The sequence below is a fragment of the Budorcas taxicolor genome, chromosome 19 (genome assembly GCF_023091745.1).
Source record: "Budorcas taxicolor isolate Tak-1 chromosome 19, Takin1.1, whole genome shotgun sequence".
Lineage (NCBI taxonomy): Eukaryota > Metazoa > Chordata > Mammalia > Artiodactyla > Bovidae > Budorcas > Budorcas taxicolor.
Window position 1 is genome coordinate 35,253,486 of NC_068928.1, and position 27,687 is coordinate 35,281,172.

Here is a 27,687-nt window from a genome sequence, read left to right on the forward strand (position 1 = left end):
TGTTTAAAAAAATGAAATAGTGTTACATATAGAAATGCTATCTTCTACAGTTTTTGAAATAGCTAATATCTAAAAATTGTCTCCCCAAAGTTTAAAATTTGCAGTCTCTCCAGAACTCTTAGTGATTTTTAAAAGCATATATGTATTTCCAGGATGCTCTAAATTATAATAAAAATTCAAAATTTTAGAGATAAAAGGCAAATTAAGAAACCATCTATTTGTTATGAGTGTTTCACTACAGTTTAAAAAAATCATCCGATCACATTTTTATAGAGAAGTAATATATCTAGTTTATGGCAAAACTTAAGTTACAGCTTCTGACTCCCATTCACTATTTGTTCCATCATTGTTATTCCTTTTAGCTAGCATGATGGTAGTTAATAGGTTTATGCCTCATAGAAATGAAGGGCTGCATTTTGACACAGACATTTAGATTTTCATTTGGAAACCTCATTTATCGCAATTTGAACTAAGGTCTTTTGGGTGATGTACATGGGTACTATATCATAGTTATTGATTTCTTCTGCTTTGAAGACTGACCATTCTTCACGATCCGAAAGGAAAGGAAGAGACTCGTTCGGGATGTTTGACGGCTATGATAGCTGCAGTGAGGACACGAGCAGCAGCTCCAGCTCTGAGGAGAGTGAAGAGGAGGCTGCTCCATTACCTTCTAGTCTCCCGATCATCAAAAACAATGGCCAAGTGTACACGTACCCAGATGGTAAATCCGGCATGGGTGAGTATACAGCGTATAGTTCAGCTCAGGTGAACTGCCTTCACCTTTTACATCCCTTTATATTTGAGGGTATGTTTTGATTCCATTTCTCCTGTCATTTCCCGTAAAATTTTTAAAGAACAATTAAGAAACAGAATCTGAAACATACAGTTCTAGATAAGATCACTGGATTTGTGTTAGATCTTTTTATTAACGAGTAGAAGAAAATGAAAACAGAAAGCTGTTGAGAAACTTAATGTAATTCCAAGTGTGTAAGATAATAGACTTCCAGAATTGAGAGAGACTTTCAAGGTAAGTCTCCCTTCTCTAACAATTCCTTATAAGTTTTCTGTTTTAACACTTCAGTGATAATGTGTCTCTAATGACCAGAATATTCTTTATATTGAACCAAAATTATCCTTACTCTGACTTTTGTCCTTTTTCCCTTCACACAAAAACATTTATTTTTAGTGTTTCTCTTGGGCATACCAAGTAAACCTAGTTGCTTCAAGCATTTCTCACAGCATCAGAGTGTTTTAATTCATCAGTATCCCGCTCACTTTCTTCTGGAGATACTTCAGATTGTGTGGTGGCAGGGTGGCAACCTGTCCTGACTTGCCTGAGACCCTCCTGGTTTTAGGATTATCCTGGAAAAGACCTCAGGCAAATAGTTGGTCACCCTGTGTGATTAGAGTGGAGGTTGTTCAACTTTTATCTCTTTTCTTCAGGACACTGTGTTTCCATTTAGGCATATTCCTAATTTGATTATCAATTGTTGAGTACCGCGTCTTCTGATTGTCATTTGCTGATTTGATGATTATGCCTTATAGATCATATTCTAATATTTTGATTAAAAGTTAAGCATCGAAGGGCCTGGTACACAGTCATTCATATCATGTCAAAGAAGTTAACTTCATTTATCGGGACCCAGGAAGTGTGGTCATCCAACCAGTTAATAGCTACCTAGATCTTTTCTACTTTAGCTTGAATTTCTCAATCCTTAATTGACAGAGCTACATGAGAGATTTTATCAAATGCATTAACTCCTATTAATATACATCTTGCCATGGTTTAGTTATAACATACCGGTGTGGCAATCTATCACAAGAGGGAGCTTTATATGTGCCGGATTCTGTTTTAAAGACACAGATAGGAATAATATAGAATACAGTCCCTGGTGGAGCTTACATCCTAGTTATGGGAGTTCTAGTTTGACACGTTCAGTTCTTGGCAAAGACGTACTATCCCCTTGGGGTTGCATTTTTTTTTAACCTATGTGATCCGCAAACCTTTTAATCTGTTCTAGAATTTTTACAACAGAAAATCATTCAGGCAAGATGAATGATTTTTCCCCCTTAGACCCCCTTTATCTCTTATCCTCTGGTACCTTACATTTTCCCATGATTTCTCATAATTTCTAAGTACTGGTTAAACTGTAAGTCCCTCCAGTTGTAACTGTTTAGGTGGAGATTTAAACCCATTGAAGTAGTTGTTTGCTATGTTATCTTTTCCCCCTAAACTTTATTGAGGAATAATTGACAAATTATTTTGGGAAATAGATGGGGAAACAGTGGAAACAGTGTCAGACTTTATTTTGGGGGGGCTCCAAAATCACTGCAGATGGTGACTGCAGCCATGAAATTAAAAGACGCTTACTCCTTGGTAGAAAAGTTATGACCAACCTAGATAGCATATTCAAAAGCAGAGACATTACTTTGCCGACTAAGGTCCGCCTAGTCAAGGCTATGGTTTTTCCTGTGGTCATGTATGGATGTGAGAGTTGGACTGTGAAGAAGGCTGAGGGCCGAAGAATTGATGCTTTTGAACTGTGGTTTTGGAGAAGACTCTTGAGAGTCCCTTGGACTGCAAGGAGATCCAACCAGTCCATTCTGGAGGAGATCAACCCTGGGATTTCTTTGGAAGGAATGATGCTAAAGCTGAAACTCAAGTACTTTGGCCACCTCATGCAAAGAGTTGACTCATTGGAAAAGACTCTGATGCTGGGAGGGATTGGGGGCGGGAGGAGAGGGGGATGACCGAGGCTGAGATGAGATGGCTGGATGGCATCACGGACTCGATGGACGTGGGTCTGAGTGAACTCCGGGAGTTGGTGATGGACAGGGAGGCCTGGCGTGCTGCGATTGATGGGGTCACAAAGAGTTGGAGACGACTGAGGGACTGAACTGAACTGACAAATACAGTTGTATATGTTTAAATGTATAAATGTTCATAAATGTAATTAGATATTACATGTACCTAGTGGAATGATTACAAAGATCAAGATAATTAACACATCCATCACCTCACAAAGTTAACTTTTTATTTATTCAACCGTGCTGGGTCTTAGTTGTGGCATGCGGACTCTTAATTCCCTGACCAGGGATCAAACCCAGGCTCCCTACATTGCGAACGTGGAGTCTTAACCCCTGGACCACCAGGGAAGTCCCCAAAAGTTAATTGTGTGTGTGTGTGTGTCATGTGAGCACAAGATCTACTCAGCAAGTTTCAAGTGTGTAATAAGTAGTAGTAACTATAGTGACTATGCTATGTATTAGATCGTCACAATTTTTTCTTTTTATAACTTTGGCCTTCATCTTACCGTTTCTCCCTCTTCTCAACCCTTGGCAACCACCATTCTATGACATGAGCTTTTTTTTTTAAAATTCCATGTATGTGATACTATACACTGTTTGTCTTTCTCATTTTGGCTTATTCCACTAAGCATAATCCCCTCCAGTTTTGTCCTTGTTGTCAGAAATGACAAGATTTCCTTCTTTATATGGCTGAATAATACTCTATTATAATAAATAATATCTACTTTACATATACATTTGCATTTACATATACATATATGTATAACTTGTTTTCTTACCCTCTCATTCATCAGAAGGCATCTAATATGTTTCTCTAACTTGGTTATTGTTAACAATGCTACAGTGAATGTAGGAGGGCAGATATCTTTCTGATATACTGAGTTGCAGTCAATAATTTTTGATAAGGGCACCAAGAACACTTGATAGGGGAAGCATAGTTTTTTTTAGTAAATGGTGTTGGGAAATTAGATATCCACATGCAAAAGAAAAGCTGGACCTATCTTAACACCACTCAGAAAAATTAACTTGAAATGGAGTAAAAACTTAAATGTAAGACCTGAAATAATAAAATCCATAGAAGAAAACGTAGGGGAAAAGCTTCTTGACTTAACTCTTGGCATTGATGTATTGGGTATGACACTAGAAGCACAGCTAATAAAAGCTAAAATGCACAGTGAGATTACAACAAATTAAAAAAGGTTCTGCTCAACACAGGAAACAATATATTGAAAAGATAGCCTACAGGATGGGAGAAAATATTTGTAAACTATATATCTGATAAGGGGTTAATATCCAAAATACATGAAGAACTTGTACAACTCAATGGTGCAGAAAAAGCAAATAATACAATTTAAAAATGGGCAAAGTACCTGAATAGATATTTTTTTCCAAGGAAGACCTACAAATGGCCAATAAATACATGAAAAGGTACTCAACGTCACTAATCATCAGGAAAACGAAGATGAAAGCCACATTGAGATATCACCTCATACCTGTTAGGATGGCTGGTGTCAAAAAGACAAGAGATAACAAATGTTGAGGAGGATGTGGAGAAAAGAGAACTCATACACTGTCGGTGATACTGTGAACTGGTACAGCCATTATTGAAAACATTATGGTGATTCCTCAAAAATTTGAAAATAGAACTACTGTATAATTCAGCAGTCCCACAACTTGTATATCTTTTGAGATTCACGTTTTGTTACCCTTATGTTTCAGTCTTCACAATATTTTAAAGACCTGTGCTGTGCTTTGTATTAATCTTCAGTTGTACTGCAACTACTTTTCATCTTTTGTTTATAATCCTTTCAAACATTAGAGCTTATAATGTCTGGCACAGGGTGAGCACTAAGGAAATGTTAGTTGAATCTAACTTACGTTTGTGTATTTTGATAGTTTTTAAAGCCTTTTCAGACTTTGTCAGTCCTTCTAGAGCCTATAGCCATGGCATCATTCTAGTCTTTCCCCTACCTTTTATTTAGATTTTTCTATCACATGTAACAGAAGAATTTTTCTGTCTGCCTGAAGGAATGTTTTAAAAATTAAAACCTTCAGATAATTGGAGGAATTATTAAACTGTTAGATGAAAATCAGTTTTATGATCATAACACCAGTGTTTGTATTTGTTAATTAGCTACCTGTGAAATGTGTGGAATGGTTGGTGTGCGAGATGCTTTTTACTCTAAAACAAAGCGTTTCTGCAGTGTTTCATGTTCAAGAAGTTACTCATCAAACTCCAAGAAGGCAAGCATTTTGGCCAGACTTCAGGTAACGGTACAGAAACCTTCTTGTTCTTACATCTGTTATTTCTATGGCTTTCACCGTTTGTCTGTCATTTGGCTGTGATTCACTACACTCCACCTTTACCTAACCGGCCTGTTAGTACTTTATACCCCACATTTTTAAGAAATATGTGAGCCCTAGAGTTCGTCCATTCTATAAAATTTGAGCAGCTGTTATAAATAGAGAAGGCATACTATTCAAAATAAACTATGAATTGTGTCTTTTTTTCTAAATAAGTATAAATGTAATAAATATCTATATCTGTATATCTATATTGGAGAAGGAAATGGCAACCCACTCCAGTATTCTTGCCTAGAGAATCCCGTGGACAGAGGAGCCTGGTGGGCTGCTGTCCATGGAGTTGCACAGAGTCAGACATGACTGAAGCGACTTAGCATGCATTAGAGAAGGGAATGGTAACCCACTCCAGTGTTCTTGCCTGGAGAATCCCAGGGACAGAGGAGTCTGGTGGGCTGCCACCTATGGGGTCGCACAGAGTCGGACACAACTGAAGTGACTTAGCAGCATGTATATATATATATATATATATATATATAAAAATTTAAGCCATTTCCCCCCCCTGGTTTTCTTTGTAATTAGTATCAAGGTAGAAACTTTCAGTGTTGGGGGCAGGGAATGATTCACCCTTTGGTTTTATTTTTCCATTATCTTTGGTTTGTACTTTTGATTGCAACCCATTTGATACCTTGACCAAGTGAAAGTGAAAGTGAAGTCGCTCAGTCGGTCCGACTCTATGCCACCCCGTGGACTGTAGCCCACCAAGCTCCTCTGTCCATGGGATTCTCCAGGCAAGAGTACTGGAGTGGGTTGCCATTTCCTTCTCCAGGGGATCTTCCCAACCCAGGGATCGAACCCAGGTCTCCCTCATTGCAGGCAGATGCTTTAACCTCTGAGCCGCCAGAGGGTATTTGGTTAATCCAACTAACCTTTTTGGAAACAATCATAATACTAAAAGAAAATCGTCTTTCTATGAATGTACATCAGCACCTACAAAATGACTGGAATGCCTACAAAATGACCATTTAAGTTATTACTATTGTAGCATATAAACAACTTTATAAAAGCATCCCATAGCTGATTTTTGTAATATATTTTATTTGAATGATCACATTTGTTTTCTTCATTTTATTGTAATAAGGTAGCACATAACACCGAAAGGATTATTTAAGTTCCCCAAATTAAGGAAATACATCACTTAGATGTATTTCTGTATTTCAGATAGACAGTCCCTAAAGATCCTGAGCAATGGTCTGTCCCCAAATGGATGGCAGTTTGTCACACTGTGAATTTGGCCCATGATCATTTTGTCATTGATCTTTTGCATTAGCGCTAAAGGTATAAACCTCAGTCACTTGCTGTTTAAACATTGAATTATATTTTTCTTATATAAATAGCAATGCTTAACTACCTGCATGAGTGAATAACCACTGGATTTGTCTAGTACAAGATGGAATCAGTTATTCACCACAGCCTATATTTTAACATTTTATGGGATATAATTTTTTATTAATATATTAATTTGCATATTGCTATTTAAGTCTGTGCCAGCTGTGCTACCCATATTAGATATCTACATTGTAGCAGAACTCCAGAAAACATTTCTCATGTGAATTTTCTTGTATGTGTCCTCTGCTTTAATAATTTTCTAAACCCTCAATGTTTCCTTAAAATGAGTAGTATGCAATCAAGTTAGTTTTCAGATTTGGGGTTGGGGAATGATAAAGAATCCTATTTACTTAACTCTTCTTGTTTTAGGGTAAGCCTCCAACAAAGAAAGCAAAAGTTCTTCAGAAACAGCCTTTAGTTGCTAAACTAGCTGCATATGCTCAGTATCAAGCTACCTTACAAAACCAAGCCAAGACTAAATCAGGTAATATGGGTGAGTGCAGTAGAGGTGAAATACTTGGTACTAATTCATCCAGTTTTAATTAATTACATTTTAATTTTGGATTCTGTTAACTAAGCTATTTCTGTTCCCTGTTTGCACATATGACACTAGGCTTCCTTGATTTCAGTAAATTATCCTAGAAAAGTATAGTGTTCACAAGTTATGGTGCTTGTGACAGTCTCCTTAATAATACTCTTTTTTATTTGGTTTATTATTTATTTTTTATGGATTGATTCTCTAGCTGTGAACAATGGGAAACGTGATAAGGCAAAGAAATATGACATTTATTAGGCTTCAAAGGGATTGGGGAGAAGAGAGTAAAAAGAGAAGGAGATTGAGGAAAGGATATTTTTTAACAGAAAGATTCCTAACAGGAATGTAAAAGCAAGGCAGTAAGTAGGGAGAAAGACAGTAAGGAGCCATAGTGAAAATATTAGGTGGTAGATACTAGATAGAAATTTCAGTGAAGTGTGCAGTTAGAGCTGCATGGCAATAAAACACAGGAGCAGTCAGAACAGTGTTTGTTATCCTGAACATATCTTCTTTCAGTTGTTCTTTGTTTTTTATAATTGGAGAGCTCTTGCCTCACTTCCCAAGGAGCATACCTTGTGTTTAGAAAAGTTAAAACTATTTGTTTGCAAATATGATATATGCTAAAGTTCATGTTTATTTACAGAAGTTTTATCTTTATAGGAAAAAACTTAATTTAGAGGTGATAAATTTGTGTCACTTCACATTTTAAAGTAATAACCTTCTTACAAATAAACAATCTGAGAACTCCAATATATCTAAACTTATTTTATTTCAGCAGCAGTCTCCACAGAAGGTTTCAACTGGGGTAACTACATCAATAGCAATAGCTTTATAGCAGCTCCAGTTACCTGCTTTAAACATGTGAGTATGGAATTTTCTGTTTGTATTGAAATGCTTAGTCATCGTTTAAATCTGAAGGCACAGTAGCATTTTTTAAACATCTTATCCTTAGAAGGTCTTTATTTTATACACCATAATGGAAATGTTTCTTTTTTATTAATTATTGTACTTACTAATAGTTACATAACCTTAAGTTTTATAAATAAAGGTTTCCTTGAAAGACATTGCAAGTTGAAATTAAGTGGGGAAGGCATGAGTCTCATCCAATTTTCATATTAAGTTGAACCATATAAAATTACTTGTTTTATGTATCAAAAATAGTTGGATATTAGCAGAATCATATGGTTCAACCTCATAGAAACCATCCATTGTATGTTACCTAAATTTTTGTGATTTGACCTAATAATTGAGAAGAGGAAAGATCTAGTTTTGTTTGGTCACAAATATAAAATCACAAAAACAAAGAAGGAACTATTAGCAATATAGTATTGTGGAGTGAAATTATTTTTTGCAACATGTTCTTTTTAACAAGTAGATTGTCACAGACATTTGAAGTAATTGAGAGTTATGTTTAAAATGTATCTAATGATAAATTCTTTCCTTTTGATTTAATTCCTTTTGATTCAGTTATTTGTGCTTAATTCTCTTCAATACTTTTTTAACCTATAAGTTTTAATTTATATTTGACAGTTCTATCTGCTACTGACTGTGTATAAGAAGAAAAGAATTTAGAAAGTTAATGAGTGAAGTTTTGTGTATACTTAACATATTGTTAACTTAGGGCTTTCCTGTTAAATAATAGCATGTGAACAAAACTGAGCTTGAGTTCTTGCTGTGGAAATCAAAATACATTTTAATTCATTTGTGGCCAGTAAAGGATCTTGATCAAGGCCAAGCATATTGATTCAGTGGTAGAAATAAAAATTAAAGCCAAATTCATTCATTTGCTAACTTTTCTTTCTTGAAAGTACAGATGCTAAGCCCTTAGTCAGTGGCCTGCTATGAACCAGCCTCAGTGGAATCAGACACTTCAATATACTGTAGCTGATACATTTTATTGAAATGTTGGTAGTGGTGTCATACTTGTGAGAGATGTTAAATATATGGCCCCAGTAGCTTTCATGAGAATCACAAAACAAATCTAACTCTCCTCTCTTGAGAGAGTTCTTTCCTGGTACAAAGAATATCAGAATTAGATTAAGTCCTCATTTTTAATAACTCTTCCATTGCAGCCTTCTGGAACATGTGTTTGTTGTTTCCTTCTGAGTAGCCTTTATCTCTTTTTCTATCTTTATTTAGTATTTTGGTTTTCTAGGTTTAATATCATAACCCATGTCCAGCTATTTTATATAAATAGTCAGAATATTTTAAAAATAGTATTTCCAAGTCCCAAGATACAATATTTTATTTCATGTCAGTATCTTTGAGTAGTAATACTGTGTTAAAGTTCTTTGCAAGAAAATCTCTGTTATAATGAAATTGTTTTTTTGTTTTACAAAAAACATTGAAATTTGTTTTCTACAATTGAAGAAAGAATACAGCAGCTAGCTCTAGCTGTATGGTTAATAAGGATACTATGGGATCTCTTTTTTCTCATTTATAATCAGAGTATCTGTCACCCAGTGCCTTCCTGCTCCACTCGTCTTCCTTTACTGTTTTATTAACTAGGAAACATTTTCTGTTTTTAATGTCTTAGTGTATTTTAGTGCAAAATGAGTTTGCTTTCTTGCCTTAACCAGCATTTTTATTTGAAGTCATTTGATTTAGAAGGTGGGACTTCCTGTTGTACTTGATTTTGTCCTTTAGAGTTGACTGCTCATGGTTCTCCCCCATAAACAGTTCTTGTGGCCTCCAAGGAAAATTACTAGCTTTTAGTTTTATTATTGCTAGGAGGAGCTACAAGCACAGGGTCCTGCCTTGACTCATCAGCTTTCCAGTCTTCTAACACTTGATGCCTGCTCTAAGACTTGTTCATCAGCAAGGCCCCTTCCTCCACACTCTATACCTGCATTGTCTCCAACTTGAGCACAGGTTAAGAGCCTTTCCCTACTCTGAGAGGATTCTTTTTGCAAGCATAATTTTTAAAAACATTAAATCTGTGAGAATTCCCTGGCACTCCAGAGATTAGGACTCTGTGCTTTAACTGGTGGGTCCTAGGCTCCATTCCTGGTTGGGAAACTAAAATCCTGCAAGCCATGCAGCACTGCAAAATAAAAAACAACAAAAAACAGTCTAAAAACATGGAAACAGAACTGTTCTGATTGAACCAGGACTTGAATGTAGGGTGGTGTCACAAATTTGCCTGCCTGCTTCTTTAACATAACTCAACCTCTTATGCACTAAGGACCTCAGGTAAATACTTTATATATTCCAATACTTAAAAATGATTATGATTAGTTCCAAAAACATGGAATTTCAGTGGAATTCCTCTTTACCATGGTCTATCTTTAAATTTCTGAAAAGTTTCTGCAAAATATGTCGTAGGACAATACTGTGTCTGAATATTGCTGTAATTATGCGTAATGGTTTATATAGTCAATCACTCAATAACTTTTGACATTCTACATAATTATCAGTGTAAATGGAGTCAAGTTGTCATTAAATATATCTACTAGAAATCAGCATATTATTGCTGTATAACTGATGCAACTTTCATTTTATCTAGGTGATAGTTTTCAGGCTTCTTTTTTTTAAGCATTACAATTCCTCTTTTTTCTAATAAACATAGCTAGGATAAATGAAATTTATACCAATTGGTCTGGAAAGAGTAGAATGAGTTGACTGGAGCCTTGGCACCTGACTCTTGGGTTTCCCTTCTTTGGCAGTGTCTGTGGTTGGAAACCACTAAATTTGGTAATATCATTTCTTTAAAAAATTGTATTGGAGTATAGTTGTTTACAGTATTGTGTTGGTTTCAAGTGTTAGGTAATATCATTTTTAATTATTACTAAATCATAGCGTCACAAAGCTGTAAGTTAACTTAAAAATCATCTAGTTCATCTACTCCATCTCTTACTATAAACGAAGAAGCTCTTGCTACCTTTTTCAGTAGCTGGATTGACATTTTCAACTGTGGGCTTTAACCTGCAGTTTTTGTTTTATTCTCTTTTTAATTCTATTTATTTATTTATTTATGGCTGAGCTGGGTCTTCGTTGCTGTGCAGGCTTTTTTCTAGTTGCAGAGAGAAACTCGAGTTTCAGTGCACAGGCCTCTCAGTCGTGGCTTCTCCTGTTGCAGAGCATGGGCTCTAGGACACTTGGGCTTCAACAGTTGGGGCAAATGGACTCAGTAGTTGCCACTCCCGGGCTTTGGAACGGGCTCTAGTAGTTGTGGTGCATAGGCTTAGTAGCTCCACGGCATGTGGGACCGTCCCAGACCAGGGATTGAACCCCGGTCTCTTGCATTGACAGGCAGATTGTTAATGAATGAGCCACCAGGGAAGCCCTTGTTTTTGTTTTGTTTTGTTTTAATGGTTTTGAATTAAGCCCCTATAGGAAAAACCCTTCTGTGTTTCACCTTAACACAACTACCAATACTGTACTTCTGATACCAGATGAGTGGGTTTTCTGCCCATCAGGTATTTCTCTGACACCAGCTGAGTATCCTACAGTTGAGTTTAATTCTGACACTGTCTGTCTGGAACCGTCATCAGACGCCACACTTACAGGCTCAGTCCCACAAAACTGCTGCCACTCCACTCCCAGTTGCAAGTCCCACATTGTCACCTCTGCTTTTGACAGATTAGCTGTAAATCATGGTTCCCATGACCCCTTCTTTGGGTTTGATAATTTGCTAGAATGGCTCACAGAATTCAGAGAAATGGTTTACTGTCTTACCATTAAGGATATAATAAGAGATGAACAACCAGATGAAGAGATGTGTAGCACAGGGTGTGTGAGAAGGAGCACGGTTTCCATGCTCTCTCACATGCACCACTCTCCCAGCACCTTTACTCATCCACCAGCCCAGTTCTATGTATTGGGATTTTTATGGAGGCTTCATCACTTAGGCATAATGGATCATTAACTCAGTCTATAACTCCTTTCCCTTTCCTGGAAGATGGATGATGGGGCTGAAAATCCCAAGAAGCTTTTAATCAGAGTTTGATCTGTATGGTGACCAGCTCCCATCCTGAAACTATCTAGGGGCCCACAAAGAGATGCCTCATTAGAACAAAAAACACTGCTGTCATCTAAGAAATTGCAAAGGATTTAGGAACTCTGTGTCTGGAATCAAGGTCAAAGATCAAATATTAGAACAAAAGATATATCTAGTGCTATCACTTAGGAAATTATGAAGGCTATGAAACCTCTATACCAAGAACAGGGCCAGAAACTAATCTATGTTTTTATTTCACAGCTTCTAAAAGCAGTAACCTTACTTTACTAACTGTGGAAAAATCTTCAAAGTACTTCTGCAGTACTGCATTCCAGTTAGGTACCCTGTGTTAATGAAATTCACAGACTGTTTTCTCCTATTGGCATTTATGTTTGAACCCAAGAGAGTTGTTCTATATGTATGCAGAATATTTAGCCTTAAAGCATTCTTAACTTTTCTAATATCATAGTCTTTTAAATAGTTACACTCTATTCCCCATTATTTCCTTATAGTATCAAGTATAGAGAGTTCCCTGGTACCTAGTGATTAGAATTCCAGACTTTCACTACCATGGCCCAGATTCAGTCCTTGGTAGGGGCACTAAGATCCCACAAGCCATGCAGCATGGCCAAAATAAAAAAAAATCAAGTAGAATATTTCTTTAAAGATTGCAGGGAGAAATATCAATAACCTCAGATATGCAGATGACACCACCCTTATGGTAGAAAGTGAAGAGGAACTAAAGAACCTCTTAATGAAAGTGAAAGAGTGAAAAAGCTGGCTTAAAACTCAACATTCAGAAAACTAAGATCATGGCATCTAGTCCCATCACTTCATGGCAAATAGATGGGAAAACAATGGAAACAGTAACAAACTTAATTTGAGGGGGCTCCAAAGTCACTGCAAATGGTGACTGCAGCCATGAAATTAAAAGATGCTTGTTCCTTGGAAGAAAAGCTATGACCAACCAAGACAGCATATTAAAAAGCAGAGACGTCACTTTCCCGACAAAAGCTGTGGTTTTTCCAGTAGTTGTGTATGGATGTGAGAGTTGGATGATAAAGAAAGCTGAGCACCGAAAAATTGATGCTTTTGAACTGTGGTGTTGGAGAAAACTCTTGAGAGTCCTTTGGACTGCAAGTACATCAAACTGGTCAATCCTCAAGGAAATCAGTCCTGAATGTTCATTGGAGGGACTGATACTAAAGCTCCAATACTTTGGCCACCTGATATGAAGAGCTGACTAATTGGAAAAGACCCTGATGCTGAAAAATATTGAAGGCAGGAGAAGGGAACGTCAGAGGATGAGATAGTTGGATGGCATCACCGACTCGACGGACATGAGCAAGCCCTGGGAGTTGGTGATAGACAGGGAAGCCTGATATCCGGTCGCAAAGAGTCGGACATGCCTGAGTAACTGAACTGAAGCATTACAGCACAGGCCAAAATGTTTCAATATCAAATGCATATGAATCTTAAAAAGCTAAAATCATATGCCTTTAATTACGAACTTACAGACTTCAAATTTCTTTTGTTTTGTACCTGAACTATATATTCTGATGTCAGTTTATTGATACTGTCCTTGCTAAAAGCAGAAATGTAATCATCCTACTTTTTTTCTCCCTTGAAAACAGTTGTAGTTACGTAATTTTTAAAAAGGTCCTTTGCCTCCACAAATAGCTTGTATTGCTTACATGATGTTTTCTAATCCTCTCTTTTGGTCCAGCTATTTTGAAAGGGATAAGATTATAAATATTTCTTTGCAACAGGTATTAAAAATATTTTTTGAATATATATATTAAGGAGAAAAAAGGCTTTTTGTTTGTGTATGTGTGGTTACAATGGTTTATTAGTAAAACTTGGGTCTGTGTTTATTAGGAAAACAGTCTCTTTCAAATAAAACTATTCTTTGTTTTCTTCCCCTAGCTTTAACCATGCATACATAACTCCATTGAAAATAAATATGACTCCACATCCTTTTTAACTGAAGGTAGAGTTATCAGTATGTCGTCCTAGATTGCAGAGTTTCTTTCTAATGGAAGTAGAACTTTTTAGTTTCTCGTACTTATTAGTACTCTCATTTAGCTATTGTGTTGCCACAAAATAAATTCTCTGCAGGAAAGCAGTGGCTTCTGATATATATAATAAAATATAATAAGAATAATCTGTTTCAAGGAAGGCCTAAGTAATCTAGATTATTTTCATTTAATATTTTTTAAAAATTATGAACGACTTTATGCTATTCAAATTAGTAACCACTGCTTCCTTTCTCTTTTTACGTGCACTAGCATGCCATCATTTTTTTTTTTTTGCTTTATTTATTTACTTATTAATTTTTGGCTGTGCTGGGCTTCATTGCTATACGCAGACCTTCTCTAGTCGCAGCTAGCAGGGGCTTCTCTCTAGTTGCAGTGTGCAGGCTTCTCATTACAGTGACTTCTCTTGTTGGAGAGCACCTGAGCTCAAGAGTGCACTAGCTTCAGTAGTTGGGGCACATGCCTGCTTAGTTACCCCACGGCTAGGGTTTCCAGACCAAGGTTTGAACCCACATCCCCTGCATTGGCAGGTGGATTCTTAACCACTGGACCATGAGGGAAGTCCAGCATTCCCTCATTCTTAATCTGATTTTCACCCCAAGCACCCTATTTTTGCTTTGTACTTTCCTTGTACTCCCATCCCCCTGCTATTGTGCGTGCGTGCTAAGTCACCTCAGTTGTGTCCAAGTCTTTGCAACCCTATGGACGGTAGCCCTCCAGGCTCGTCTGTCCATGGGATTCTCCAGACAAGAATACTGGAGTGGGTTGCCATGCCCTTCTCCAGGGGATCATCCCCACTCAGGGATCAAACCCCCGTCTCCCAAGTCTCCTGCATTGGCAGGTCAATTCTTTACCACTAGCACCACTTGGGAAGCCCTCCTGCTATGACCCAACCCCAAAAGTAGGTCCTGTTATCAAATCAAAAGGTGAGTGGACTTTCTGGAGAAAGAGGGAACTGTTTCATTTTTCTGTTCCTATTTTCTGTCAATTCCAGCAAATGATATTTAGGACTTCGAATTCTTTTCTTGTCAATTTCCTATCATGTTTTTCCCCTTTTTGGTGGTATAATAGCTTATCTTTCTCTCCTAGTTGCACTTTAGTCATCATATGCCTATTAGTCAAAGTATTTTAATAGTGGCTTTTTGTGTGTTTGCCATATCATTATTAGGATCAATAATAGTTACCAGTGTACAACTTCAGGGCTAACTCCTGCCCACTTGAATTCTGTTACTACTGAAGATTGTGATTATCAAAAGTTACAGGTTTTCAGCTCTGTGGAGGGAAATCTGTATTTCTCCCGCAAAGCATCATGTGTGTAATATGTCAGTCTTCTGAGAGTCCAAATACTAGCCATCTGGGCTATTGGACTATCTGGGAATGTTCTTAAAGTACAGAAAAAGTAAGAATCCCATCCAGTTACTTTCTTACGTACAGTCAGGTGGAGGTTATCATACATTTGTGTTGGGGAGCCCTCAGCATTTGGATTTGGCCATGACCTGCAGGACCTGATGACAGCTTACCTTGCAGGGAAGGAGAGTCGCTCCCAGATAGCCCTCACGAGTGGCCCTGGAGCAGGAAGTGATGAAGCAGATCTTCCTGGTTTGGGAGGAACCTGAGGTGGACCTCTCGTCCTGAGTCTGGAAGGTAAATTTGTTGTTACCTGTAAATGATGGTTCTGCTAGTCCATGCTATGCCAATCCAGACTTTCAGAGGTATCCCTCCTGCCAGCAAGAGAAGACAGATGACTTGGCTGAAGATGGCTCTCGAGCCCTGGGTCATTTAGTCTTCCACACTTAAGAATATCCATTTTAAACAAAAGGGCAGCTGTATCTTTAAAATTCCTTTATTATTTCAACACATTGAGCACATACTATGCAGTGACGATTGTGCTCTTTTTGTTATTGTTTTTGTTCATTTTTTTTCTTAGAGTGAACCATATGGATTGGTTTAAGAGGGCCTAGCAGAACCACAACCTTACAGGCAAGAACAAATGTCACTTTCTGCTACTTTCTCCTATACCAATCCAGACTGTAGGGACGGAAACATAACATCCCCCAACTAAAGTGAGCATTAACTTTATTTTCTAAGTGAGCAAGCATATTGACACTTGTTTTTTTTAATAAAATGTGACTAAAAGTTATTTTCTCCAAACAATTGTTAAAAGACTTAAAAAAAAATAAGTCAGTATGACATTGTCACACCTAACTCAAAAGGGAGTCCTGTATGCCAAATTCTTGTAGCAGTGTGCTCATCTTTACACACAGCTTGTCAGCATAACCATGGCATCTTCCTTCTTAATGAAAAATAAAGCCCATTTCATAAGGCTTGGCAGCCAAACAAAGAGGAATGGATATCCTGCCTTAATTTAATGCATACATTCCACTACATCTGTCTGCTGAAATTGGTTTATCCTCACAGAAATTAATACATGGTCTTTGTGTTAATATGTGGTAGCTTAATCTGTTACCTATCTTCCTTCCAGCCTCTCCTTTTCTGATCATATCTGCTGGCAATAGGGATGGCCCTACAGTCTAGAATGATATAGGGGGAGATAGCAGAACCTGAAGAGTCCATTCTTTCCATTTAAAAATAGCAGAAAGAGGTAGTCATAGTGGATGTATTATTTTTTGTACAGCTCAGGAAGATAGTTACATGTAACCTTCCAGAATTAGAAATACTTGAGATAGGCCACTGTATCCAAGTGATTGAAGTATATTCTTTGCTTGCTGCTTAAAGAAATAGCCATAAGTTGATTCTGTGTTTGGTTTCTAGACTTATCCTAGTTCAGTATTATTTGACATTTTCTTCCTGTCCTTCAGAAATTCCTTAAGCTATTGAGAGTATACGGGTTGAGTACTGTTTTAAGCTAACCCCCTTTTGGGTTAGCGACTACCCAAGATGAGCAGCCTTGCATGGAAGACATTTGTCCAGTGTTCAGATGGACTAGTTTGCGTGACTCTTGGATATCTTTGTGTTTAGTCATCTTTTAGCTTTGAAGCTATTTTGTCTTTTCCTGATTTGTTCATGTTATCAAGTCTTTTACATCCTTACCTAATACTTCTTGTGATCAGGGTTCTGAATTGTATTTAATGAGGAGCTGATTATCAAGGGCCACAGAGACTGTTTGGTATTATCAGCATTTAAATTCCTAAATTCATTTTGGTTTAATTAGCCATTGCTAAATTCCAAATAATGATAAACTGCCTCAAATTTAAGGGTTAAAATATAATGGAAATTGTAATTTGGAAACACACTAAATGTTGGCAAATCCCTTCATGATATTCATTTAATTAGTTTTCTACGTCCCCATCTTAACCATTTGTGTGGAGGCTGATTACTATCAGATCTAACATTGAAAGTTTTCTTTGTTTATTGTAATTCCTGTGTGAGAAATTTTGAAATAATAAATCATTTAACAATTTACTATGTACGATTCTCCAAAATCTCTTTAACTTCACCGTTTTAACAGCTTTATCTGGTGCTTTTGCCACAAGTCTGTTGTAACAGACTATGTTTCTGTTCTGCGAACTTAACTGAAGTTGAAAATACAGATAACTAAGTTTTGTTTCTCTGTGTTATTGGAAACCACATTGCTGATTGAAATTCTTTCTTTCTACTCTTTAGCCAGATCTTTTAAAATTAGAGGTTAAGGTAAAGTACATTCATTCAGTTCATGATAAAATAATGAATTTTTAAGTCAACTTTTTCCTGTGAAACCTAATATCAAGTTTGTAATTTGGCATTTATAAAAATTGCTCTCAAGTCTTATATTTGAGCACTATTGAATTTTGAACTGGGTATAGATCAGTTCTAGTATATGTGAATTCTCTTCGTCTTGAGCTTGTCCCTGACACTGGCTTTTTCTAAATAGAATTCTGTGATGCAAGGGATAACAATTATATTTTTAGGAAAAAAGAATGAATTAAATGGTATTTTTAGTTTAATGTTACCATGATTGAATAATAGTGCTTAATTTTGAACCATATGTTTTAGACTTTATTTAATAAGATGATAATTTAATAATTTTTATATGACAGGCACCTATGGGGACCTGCTGGGGTGATATCTCAGAAAATGTGAGAGTAGAAGTTCCCAATACAGACTGCAGCCTACCTACCAAAGTCTTCTGGATCGCTGGAATAGTAAAATTAGCAGGTGAAAAACATGCATAATAATTCACTTTAAAAAATCACTTGTATTTGTAATTTGTAAGAAAACATTTTTGTAAATTTTCAAATATTGCCAAGTAAGTATGATATAGGGCAAAGGTTAGCAAACTTTTTTTTTGTTAAAAAAAAAAAAAACAGTAAATATTTTTAGCTTTGTGACCAAAGCAGTCTCTGTCACAACCATTTAACTCTATCATAGCATAGGATCAGCCAAAGCAACGCATAAATGAATAGGCATGGCATAAATGAATGTGTTCTAGTAAAACTTTATTTATGGGCACTAAAATTGGAGTTTCATATAATTGTTACATATCATAAAATATTACTTTACCTCTAATTTTTTTTCAAGCATTTAAAAATGTAAAAGCTATTATGGATGACAGTAGGCCAGATCTGTGGGCCCTATAGTTTCCTCAACCTCTGATACAGGGAAATATTTCAGAAAGTAACAAAAAGTATTAAAAAAAAAGTGATACGGTCCATAATACCAGAAGTAAACTAATGATGAAAATTTCATCTATTTTGGGTACTATATTTTCTTCAGTCCCACCTCTTCCATGTATCCCAGCCCACGAAGTAAATGTGTTAGGTATCTACTATGTTAGACCCTGTGGGCAGGTGATGTGCAAACTTAAAAGATTTTTTTGGTGAGTTTACATCTGCTAAATATTGAATCATGTTTTATGACAGGGTGCTTAGTAAGTGGTATAGTAGGATACTGTGATACTTCAGAGGAGGAGCAGCCACTCAGATAATGAAAGGTATCCTGAGATTACTGGAAGAGGTATCTTACTCATCCTACTCTTTCTAGTCTTATCTCCAGCCATCTTCCCAAAAATGCCCTGTCTATTCCACCCTGTGTGCTGCTGATAGACTTAATTTACCTAAAAATGATCTCAATTCCATTTTTCTGTCTTTAGCGCCTTCTTTGTCCTTAAAGGATCAGGATGGTCAGCATTTACAGCTATTGTTAAGTTTCACTGTACACCACTGAACAGATTTTTTATTGTTCCCCGACATAAATGATCTGTTCTGCTGAGATTAGTTTTCCTTCTCTCTCATATAACATATTCTATGTCACCTTCATTCCTTTTCTCATTCTCACTCTCTCACTTACCTTATTTAACCCAGTACAGTTCCTACCTTTTCCATGAAACATTTCCCCAGCTTATGTAAGTGAAAAAGTGAAAGTGTTAGTTGCTCAATCCTGTCTGACTCTTTGGAATTCCGTGGACTGTAGTCTGCCAGGCTCCTCTGTCTGTGGAATTCTCCAGGCAAGAATAGTGGAGTGGGTAGCCATTCCCTTCTCCAGGGGATCTTACTGACCCAGGGATCAAATCTTGCATTGCAATCAGATTCTTTACCATCTGAACCACCAGGGAAGCCCCCAGCTATATAGACATTATCTAAATATTCCCTGTACCTTGTTTAAAACAGCAATATATATTTTTTGCTTGATGTTTAAATCACTTGCATATAAATGGCTCTAAAGATCAATGCATTTAATATTCAATAATTATTTCTATCTTCCATCTCTGGTTTTATACTTCTGCTATATCTAATTGCAACATATATCTCATTTTAAGCCACTTTAATGACATTTTAGAAGTGAGCCTGTTGTTGATCATGAACCCAGAACTTAGAAACAGTTAGCAAGTCATGAGTTGTTCTGTGAATTACTGAATTTTAAAACAAAAAGTTTAATGCTATAAATTTTCAAAACCTAAGTATTAACACATGAAAATGCTAACTAAACTTAGCTCCCAGCCTGAAATACAAGTTTATTGGGCATTTTTTATTCCACTAAAGACCTTAACTTTTTAATGTTATCAAGATAAGGTTTATTAAAAGGAATAAACAATGAAAATACTTTCTCATATAGCTTTTATTTCACTGAGAGAAAAATATTTTAAATAAGGAAAGAAACAAACACTGTTTGTCAAAGACAAGCTTGAAGAGATGACAAAGCTGGTTATGGGTGGCTATACATACATCAGAGGGTTTCTTTAAAGATGATATTTGATACTCTTATTTTCTTTACTATTGTATGTTTTAATAAAAGTTTGTCTATTTAAATACTAAAAAGATAAGGTTTATTAAATTATAAACAGTATATATCATATACTGTTTGTTCTTCCCAGGAAATAAGTCTTCCCATTTGTTCAGCGCGTGCGTGCTCAGTCACTCAGCCGTGTCTAACTCTTTGTGACCCATGGACTGTAACCCACCCAAGCTTCTCTGTTCATGGAATTTTCCAGGAGATAATAGTGCAGAGGATTACCATTTCCTACTCCAGGGGATCTTCCTGATCCAGGATCGAACCCGAGTCTCCTACATCTCCTGTGTTGGCAGGCAGATTCTTTACTGCTGCACCACTTGGGAAGACCCTGTTTGTTTAGTACATGTAGATTTTAAGTGATTTCACATATCTTTATTTGTGTTCATTGAACTTTTTTACCTGGCATTTTCGAATCTTCCAAATCAACAAGACAAAAAAATTTAAACTCTTAAAGTAGCCACATACAAATTATCTGAAAATAATTTGGTCACCTGATCACTTGGATAAAGCAATGTCTTTGAAATGTACTTTAACTGGATTTCTGTGACTTATCAAGGTTATATTAACTTACCACAATATCCTTTATTTCTAAAACTATGCATCCTAGTAGAACTTTCTCACTCCTCTTTTCTAGAATTTAAGAAACTATGGGTAAAATTGAAATATATTCAGAGAAATAGGCTGTGCTCTGAAAACAGTTAAACTAATTCCATTGTTCAAATCGTTCTCAGAGTTTCGTCCATATAGCACTAGTGTAAGCACCTCTGGGAACTTCTTAGAAATACAGTTTCTAAGACTCACCCAATATCTGCTAAATGATTTCTGGGGTATGAGGCCCAGCCGTCTTGTCTATTCACAAGCTCTGCACCTGTTGCAGTTGCTCAGTGACATTTGATACTCAGTACCAGCAGCTATATTCTGTTTTATTTCATTTGATTTTCTTATTATGTGGTGACTGCTTTGTTGGTTTCAGGTTACAATGCCCTCTTAAGATATGAAGGATTTGAAAATGACTCTGGTCTGGACTTCTGGTGCAGTATATGTGGTTCTGATATCCATCCAGTTGGTTGGTGCGCTGCAAGTGGAAAACCTCTTGTCCCTCCTAGAAGTGAGTAACTTCTTTACCCTTACTGTAATTTAAGTATCTGAACTTCAATGCAAATATTTTTTGATTTCAGGTAACTTATTTGCTAGCAAGACATACTTGTTTTCCCTATTTTTGTTACTCTTCTTCAGAATTTTAACTGCAGGGAAATTTGTTACTTTTTTTTTTTTCTTTAAGCAAATAGCTTTTGAAGCAGTTCTATTCTTTGCTAAAGTATAACTGGTTATTTCTTTTTTTTAGCTATTCAGCATAAGTATACAAACTGGAAAGCTTTTCTAGTGAAACGACTTACTGGTGCCAAAACTCTTCCTCCCGATTTCTCACAAAAGGTAAAGACAAGACCTTAGAAAGGACTCAAGTGGCAAATGAGAGCTCTAAAAAATGGAGTAACTTCAAAGCTTTTTAAGGAATTGTTTCAATTAGTGAGTCAAATAACCTATGTTAACTATTGAGTGCACTAGATATTTTTATAGTAGAATACTAATTTGTAGACCTTTGTCATCAATTTTCTAAAGTTCTGCTTTTCTTTCAAGGTTTCAGAGAGCATGCAGTATCCTTTCAAACCTTGCATGAGAGTAGAGGTGGTTGACAAGAGGCATTTGTGTCGAACACGAGTGGCAGTGGTGGAAAGTGTAATTGGAGGAAGATTAAGACTAGTATATGAAGAGAGTGAAGACAGAACAGATGACTTCTGGTGCCATATGCACAGCCCATTAATCCATCATATTGGTTGGTCTCGAAGCATAGGCCATCGATTCAAAAGATCTGGTAAGCACCTGTCACAAGAATTCCTGTTGAAAATAACATTGAGGCTAAATTGTACTACCTGGGCATTTTTCTCCACAGAATAGCAGAGATCGAAATCAGTTGCCTTGGGCTGCTGCTTCTACCTTAATTAGGGAAGGTTCTCACCAGAAAATTAAATGTCCTAACCAATTCCTTTATATACCTTCCACTTATGTTCAAGTAAAAACTAAAGCCCTTTCAGTCACAACTACATTTGTTTTCTTACACTTTTTTATCCAGCCCATTTGAAAGAAGATAGCCTTTCCCTTTCCATTCAGTGTTAGTAGAAATACCAAAATTAAATGTGGTTAGACTTAATACTAAACACTTTAAAACATACTTCTAAAATTGTAATTCCCTAACTAGGGAATTCCCAGCATTCTAATTGGCTAAATGTACTTAATATTAATAGCACATGTACTCTAAAGAGATAGAGACTTTTAAAGAATATTATTCACCGTAAATGTAGAAGGCACGTATTTTTGCCATGTTTTAGAGTATACATACCTTGTGAGTTTGAAACCTTCAAAAAAACGTGGTTTTTGGTCTTCTCACAAATGCTGACAGATTAGTATGTAACTTTTCCTTGTAGATATTACAAAGAAACAGGATGGACATTTTGATACACCACCACATTTATTTGCTAAGGTAAGAAGTTTTTATAAGAACCCTCATTTGTAAATTATGTTTGAAAGAGGGTTGTGGGTTTTTTCCTAATATTATGGAAATCACAATTACATATATTCACCTAAAAGGATTAAGACCTTGTAATCCATATGTGTCACAACTATTGATTATAATTATTCTTAAATTCTATTTGCCTGAATTCTCTCTATTCCGTAATGGAAGTCTGAGTTACAATATTAGGTAGGTAGGAGAAGGTACTTGGTATTTTCATCTTGTAAACCTTTTCAAATTGGTATTATTTTAATTATTAAACTGGTAACACCTGTAACAATAGATGTGCTTTCATGTAATTCTTTAGGTAAAAGAAGTAGACCAGAGTGGGGAATGGTTCAAGGAAGGAATGAAATTGGAAGCTATAGACCCATTAAATCTTTCCACAATATGTGTTGCGACCATTAGAAAGGTAAGAGAGTAGGTTTTAAAATATAGAAATGAACTTATAGGAACTAGTTTAAAGTAATGGGCTTCCCTGGTGGCTAACTGGTAAAGAATCCGCCTGCCAGTACAGGAGACATGGGTTCTATTCCTAGGCTGGGAAGATCCCCTGGAGAAGGAAATGGCAACCCACTCCAGTATTCTTGCCTGGGAGATCCCGTCGACAGAGGACCCTGGCGTACTACAGTCCATGGGGTTGCAAAAGAGCAGGATAGGACATAGCAACTGAACAGCAACAAACAGGAGGAGGAGGCCCCTAACATTCATTTTGACCTAAAATGGGTGCATCTCTGTCTTCACTGGGGAGAATGTCAGTAGTAATTGCAAGATAAATTTGAGTTCTCTTACCAGAGGTTTTCTTTGTATATATCTTATTATCAAGATTGTTATCTTGAACCTGCTACTTTTATTTTATGGAAGTATATCCTAAGTTAAAGGAAGAATACTTATTTAAGTTACTTCCTAGTCAGAACTTGTCCAATACAAAATTGTAACAATGCTAGTTTATCCTCAGTTTCCCGTGTTTCCTTTTTGTGCTCTTACCCTCCATTGGTAGTACTTTATTGCTTCTTTTCTCTTTTTCCTCTCTTCTGAAACTGTTTTTACAAAAAGACGTGGAAGAGTGGTTCTCAATTGTCAGTAGGCATTGAAATCTCCTGGAGAACTTTAAAAAATAATAATACTATTGACTAAGCCTCTTCTCCAACCCCGCACTCCTGTTCTGATTTAATCAATCTTAGCATTGGCATTTTTTTAAGGTCCTCAGGTGATTCTGAAGTACAATCAGGGTTAGGAGCTATTGATCCAGAATACACTTAAATAAAGGTGTAATTAAATTGTGACTTGCATTTCAACACAGTTTAAGCCTTAAAGTGAAAGTTGTTCATCGTGTCTTTGCAACCCCATGGACTATAGAGTCCATGGAATTCTTCAGGCCAGAATACTGGAGTGGGTAGCCTTTCCCTTCTCCAGGGGATCTTCCCAACCGAGGGATTGAACCCAGGTCTCCTGCATTGCAGGCGGACTTTTTAACAGCTGAGCCACAAAGGAAGTCCTTTAAGCCTTAAGCCAAAAGAATTAAAAAGTTATGGTGGCTGCCATGTCCTGTACACTTGTGTTCAAGGTCACACAGCTAAACCAGACTGACTCTAAACCCTTATTCTTCCTTTTCACCTGACTAGGGATCCAGACTACCTGGTGCTATTTAAAACATAGATTCCCATGACCTGCTCTAGACCTGGTCAATCAGAATCATAAGAAAGACCACCCAGATATTTGTATTTGTCTAAAAAAATGATAATTAAAAAGTTCTCAAGGTGTAACTCTTGACAGTCAGCCAGATTTGGGAATCAGCACCATCATGTCATGCTCTGTGTGAAAGGGAAATAAGTGTCCAGGGAGTAGAATATTAAGCTTCACTCAGAAAATACTTAAAATGAATTCTTGCAGTGCTAGGTTGGTTTGGACTCTATAAAGCATACAGTCTTGTAGAACAAGATAAGCTGTAGGAAAACATGTTTAACGTACAAGATCAACTATGATTCAAGAATGGTACAAGTACTATTGAAATTCAGATAAAGAAGAGCATCTTCTCAGAGGAATCAGGAAAAGCTTTGTGGAAGAGAGGACATTCGAAAACTTCAGTTTGAAGGATGGGAAAAACTGGGCCAAGAAGAGATTCAGGAGGAAACTGTACCATGGAATGAGAATATGCACAAAAGCATCAGGAGTGAAAGGTACAGACCGCATTTAGGAAATGGTGGAAGGTTCACACACGGTACACACCAAACCAGTTGCTTTGAATATTCTGGGCCAGGCTTTTTGTTTATAAGGAACAGAAACCTCCTCAAGTGGGCTTTAGAAAAGTTACTCTGAGGATTCAGTGGGCACGTTCATAGACATAGAAGGACCCAGGGATGAAACCTGGAAAGGCACAAACTTAGTGCTGTCCTCCATCTCTACGGGCCTCTTTGTTCCATCTCTGCTCTGTGTCTGTTCCACTCTTCTTTCACTCGCTCTCTCTTTCCTGGTGTCCTGCGTATTCAGTCTCCACAAGGTAGCCTCTCACCATTCTGTTGGGCTTCCCCGGTACCTCAGATGGTAAAGAATCTCCTTGCAATTGTGGGATACCTAGATTCGATCTTTAGTCTGGGAAGATCCCCTGGAGAAGGGCGTGGTAACCCACTCCAGTACTCTTGCCTGGAGAATCCCATGGACGGAGGAGCTTGGAGGGCTACAGTCCATGGTGTCACAAAGAGTTGGAAACGACTGAGAGACTTTCACTTCATTCACCCTTCTGTGTCACTGCCTTTCAGTGCCAGCTCCAACCCATGGCTTGACTGCTATCTCTCTGTATGTTAATTCTAATTACAGAGAAAGAATCTGAACAACTGAGCCCAGCTGTTTGCATGGTCCTCTGAAGGTGGGATATGAGCCCCTGATTCACTAAGCTTTGTTCAGAAGGGAAAAACGAATCCCGTGTGAGTGGAGGTAGTCCTTTCTAGTGGTCTTAGAGTTCTTAAGGTTAAAGAGAAAATCAGTGTATATATATTCAATATAGTAGAAATAACTAGGAGAACGGAACCTGCAAGTAGACAGAAAGATGATGTGAAATTAATTTGTGCAGTCTTTAATGCTTGGTCACATTGAGTTTTCTTTAGTGAACAGGGTAAGTTGGTAAAGCTTTCTGGCATGAACAGAGTACATAGCAAAGGAAAGTTTTAACTGTGTAAGAGGGGAAGTGTACATAGGGAAGGCTGAAAGCAATAATATTAAGCAACGTAGTGGAGAGAGAGTTAATGGCTAGGATAAAGGGACTGAATGTTTAGGGGGAGTTGTGGGGACCCAGCAATTGATTGCCCTTGAAAGGAGCTGGAGAAAGAGTTGTTGGTTTGTTGCCCTGTACTAACTCTCAGAGAATATATTCAGCATGCAGGCAAAATGCAGGCCTGAGACACTGAGAGGGTGAAAAACTCATGATAAAACTTGAGAAATTGTTGGCATAAAAGTCAACCATTGAAGAGTGAATGGGTAAAACAAGAGTTGAAGGTGAAAGGGTGGTTGCCAAAAAAAATGTGAAGCAATGAACACAGAGGTGAGAAGATGGATCAGTAGACTATAATGTAATGAGAACCTGGGAATAAATGTTTCAAAAAATTGAGAAGTCAGCTGGTATGGGATATTATAAAGGAGGCTGAAGTGTTGGGGAAAAGACACTGGATTTGACAAACTAGAACATCATTTCTTCCCAGATAGCTCAGCTGGTAAAGAATCTGCCTATAATGTAGGAAACCCTGGTTCAATTCCTGGGTCAGGAAGTTCCCCTGGAGAAGCGATAAGCTACCCACTCCAGTAATCTTGGGCTTCCCTGGTGGCTCAGATGGTAAAGAATCTGCCTGCAATGTGGGAGACTTGGGTTTGATCCCTGGGTTGGGAAGATCCTCTGGAGGGGCCCATGGCAACCCAATCCAGTATTCTTCTCTGGTGGATCCCCATGGACAGAGGAGCCTGTCAGGTTACAGTCCATGGGGTCGCAAAAAGTCGGACATGACTGAGTGATATAACTTGAATTGGGTCTCTGGGTGAAGAGTATTTAGGAATTTGTTGTATATACCTTTTTTTAAGTGTGAACTATTTCAAAATAAAATACTTTTAATGTAAGGGGAATTGGGAGACATGGAGAGGTTTGTCTTGAGAGGCAAAGGAAGGACTACTACGTAGAGCAGTCTGATACGCAAAGAGTGGACTGTGAAGTCCCTCACGCAGTTCCTGTCATGGAGCAGCACAGTTATCCAGAGCATGAAAGAGGTAAAGTCGGAGCTTGAGGAAGATGGGAAAAGTTTAGGAAAACTCCACTATGTGAAAATCAGAAGGATATAAGTAGAGTCCCTACTGAATAAGATTTAAAGCTTAGCCGAGACTAGATGGTTGAATTGTAAAAGAGCACTCAGCCCTGTTTCATGCCACAGGAGAAAACAGCCTTGGCCCTTGTCAGGAGCATGTTTTCCTTAGACCTCTAAAATCACTTCCCTGTAACCACGCTTTTATTTCTGGCACACCCTAGAATTTATACAGATTTGTTTTTCATTATAATTTCAGTTATTTAAGAGAGTTCAGTAAACATTTCTCACTTTCACGAGATCTTTATGTAATAGACTTTGCTTCCTTTTAGAATGTCACTTAAAGGATCATTTTTATAATAGTGGTACCTAATTTTAAATACTTGGAATTCTCTTAATTTAAAAGGTGCTGGCTGATGGATTCCTGATGATTGGGATCGATGGCTCAGAAGCAGCAGATGGATCTGACTGGTTCTGTTATCATGCAACCTCCCCTTCTATTTTCCCTGTTGGTTTCTGTGAAATTAACATGATTGAACTCACTCCACCCAGAGGTACTTTTTTCTAATCTGTACAGTGGGTATTCATCCTTGTTTTCT

General features: G+C 37.2%; 1 protein-coding gene across 1 annotated transcript in view; it reads left to right on the top strand.

Moving 5' to 3' along the window:
• Nucleotides 1–582: 582 nt before the first annotated feature.
• MBTD1 (mbt domain containing 1) overlaps nt 583–27,687 on the top strand; it is a 37,867-nt gene continuing 10,762 nt past the window's right edge. The window contains exons 1-11 of the mRNA XM_052658307.1: nt 583–736; nt 4,943–5,082; nt 6,868–6,982; nt 7,809–7,894; nt 18,046–18,163; nt 21,210–21,344; nt 21,582–21,670; nt 21,875–22,109; nt 22,720–22,775; nt 23,113–23,217; nt 27,495–27,642. Of these exons, the coding sequence (XP_052514267.1) occupies nt 583–736; nt 4,943–5,082; nt 6,868–6,982; nt 7,809–7,894; nt 18,046–18,163; nt 21,210–21,344; nt 21,582–21,670; nt 21,875–22,109; nt 22,720–22,775; nt 23,113–23,217; nt 27,495–27,642 (1,381 nt within the window). The remainder of the gene's footprint in view (nt 737–4,942; nt 5,083–6,867; nt 6,983–7,808; nt 7,895–18,045; nt 18,164–21,209; nt 21,345–21,581; nt 21,671–21,874; nt 22,110–22,719; nt 22,776–23,112; nt 23,218–27,494; nt 27,643–27,687) is intronic.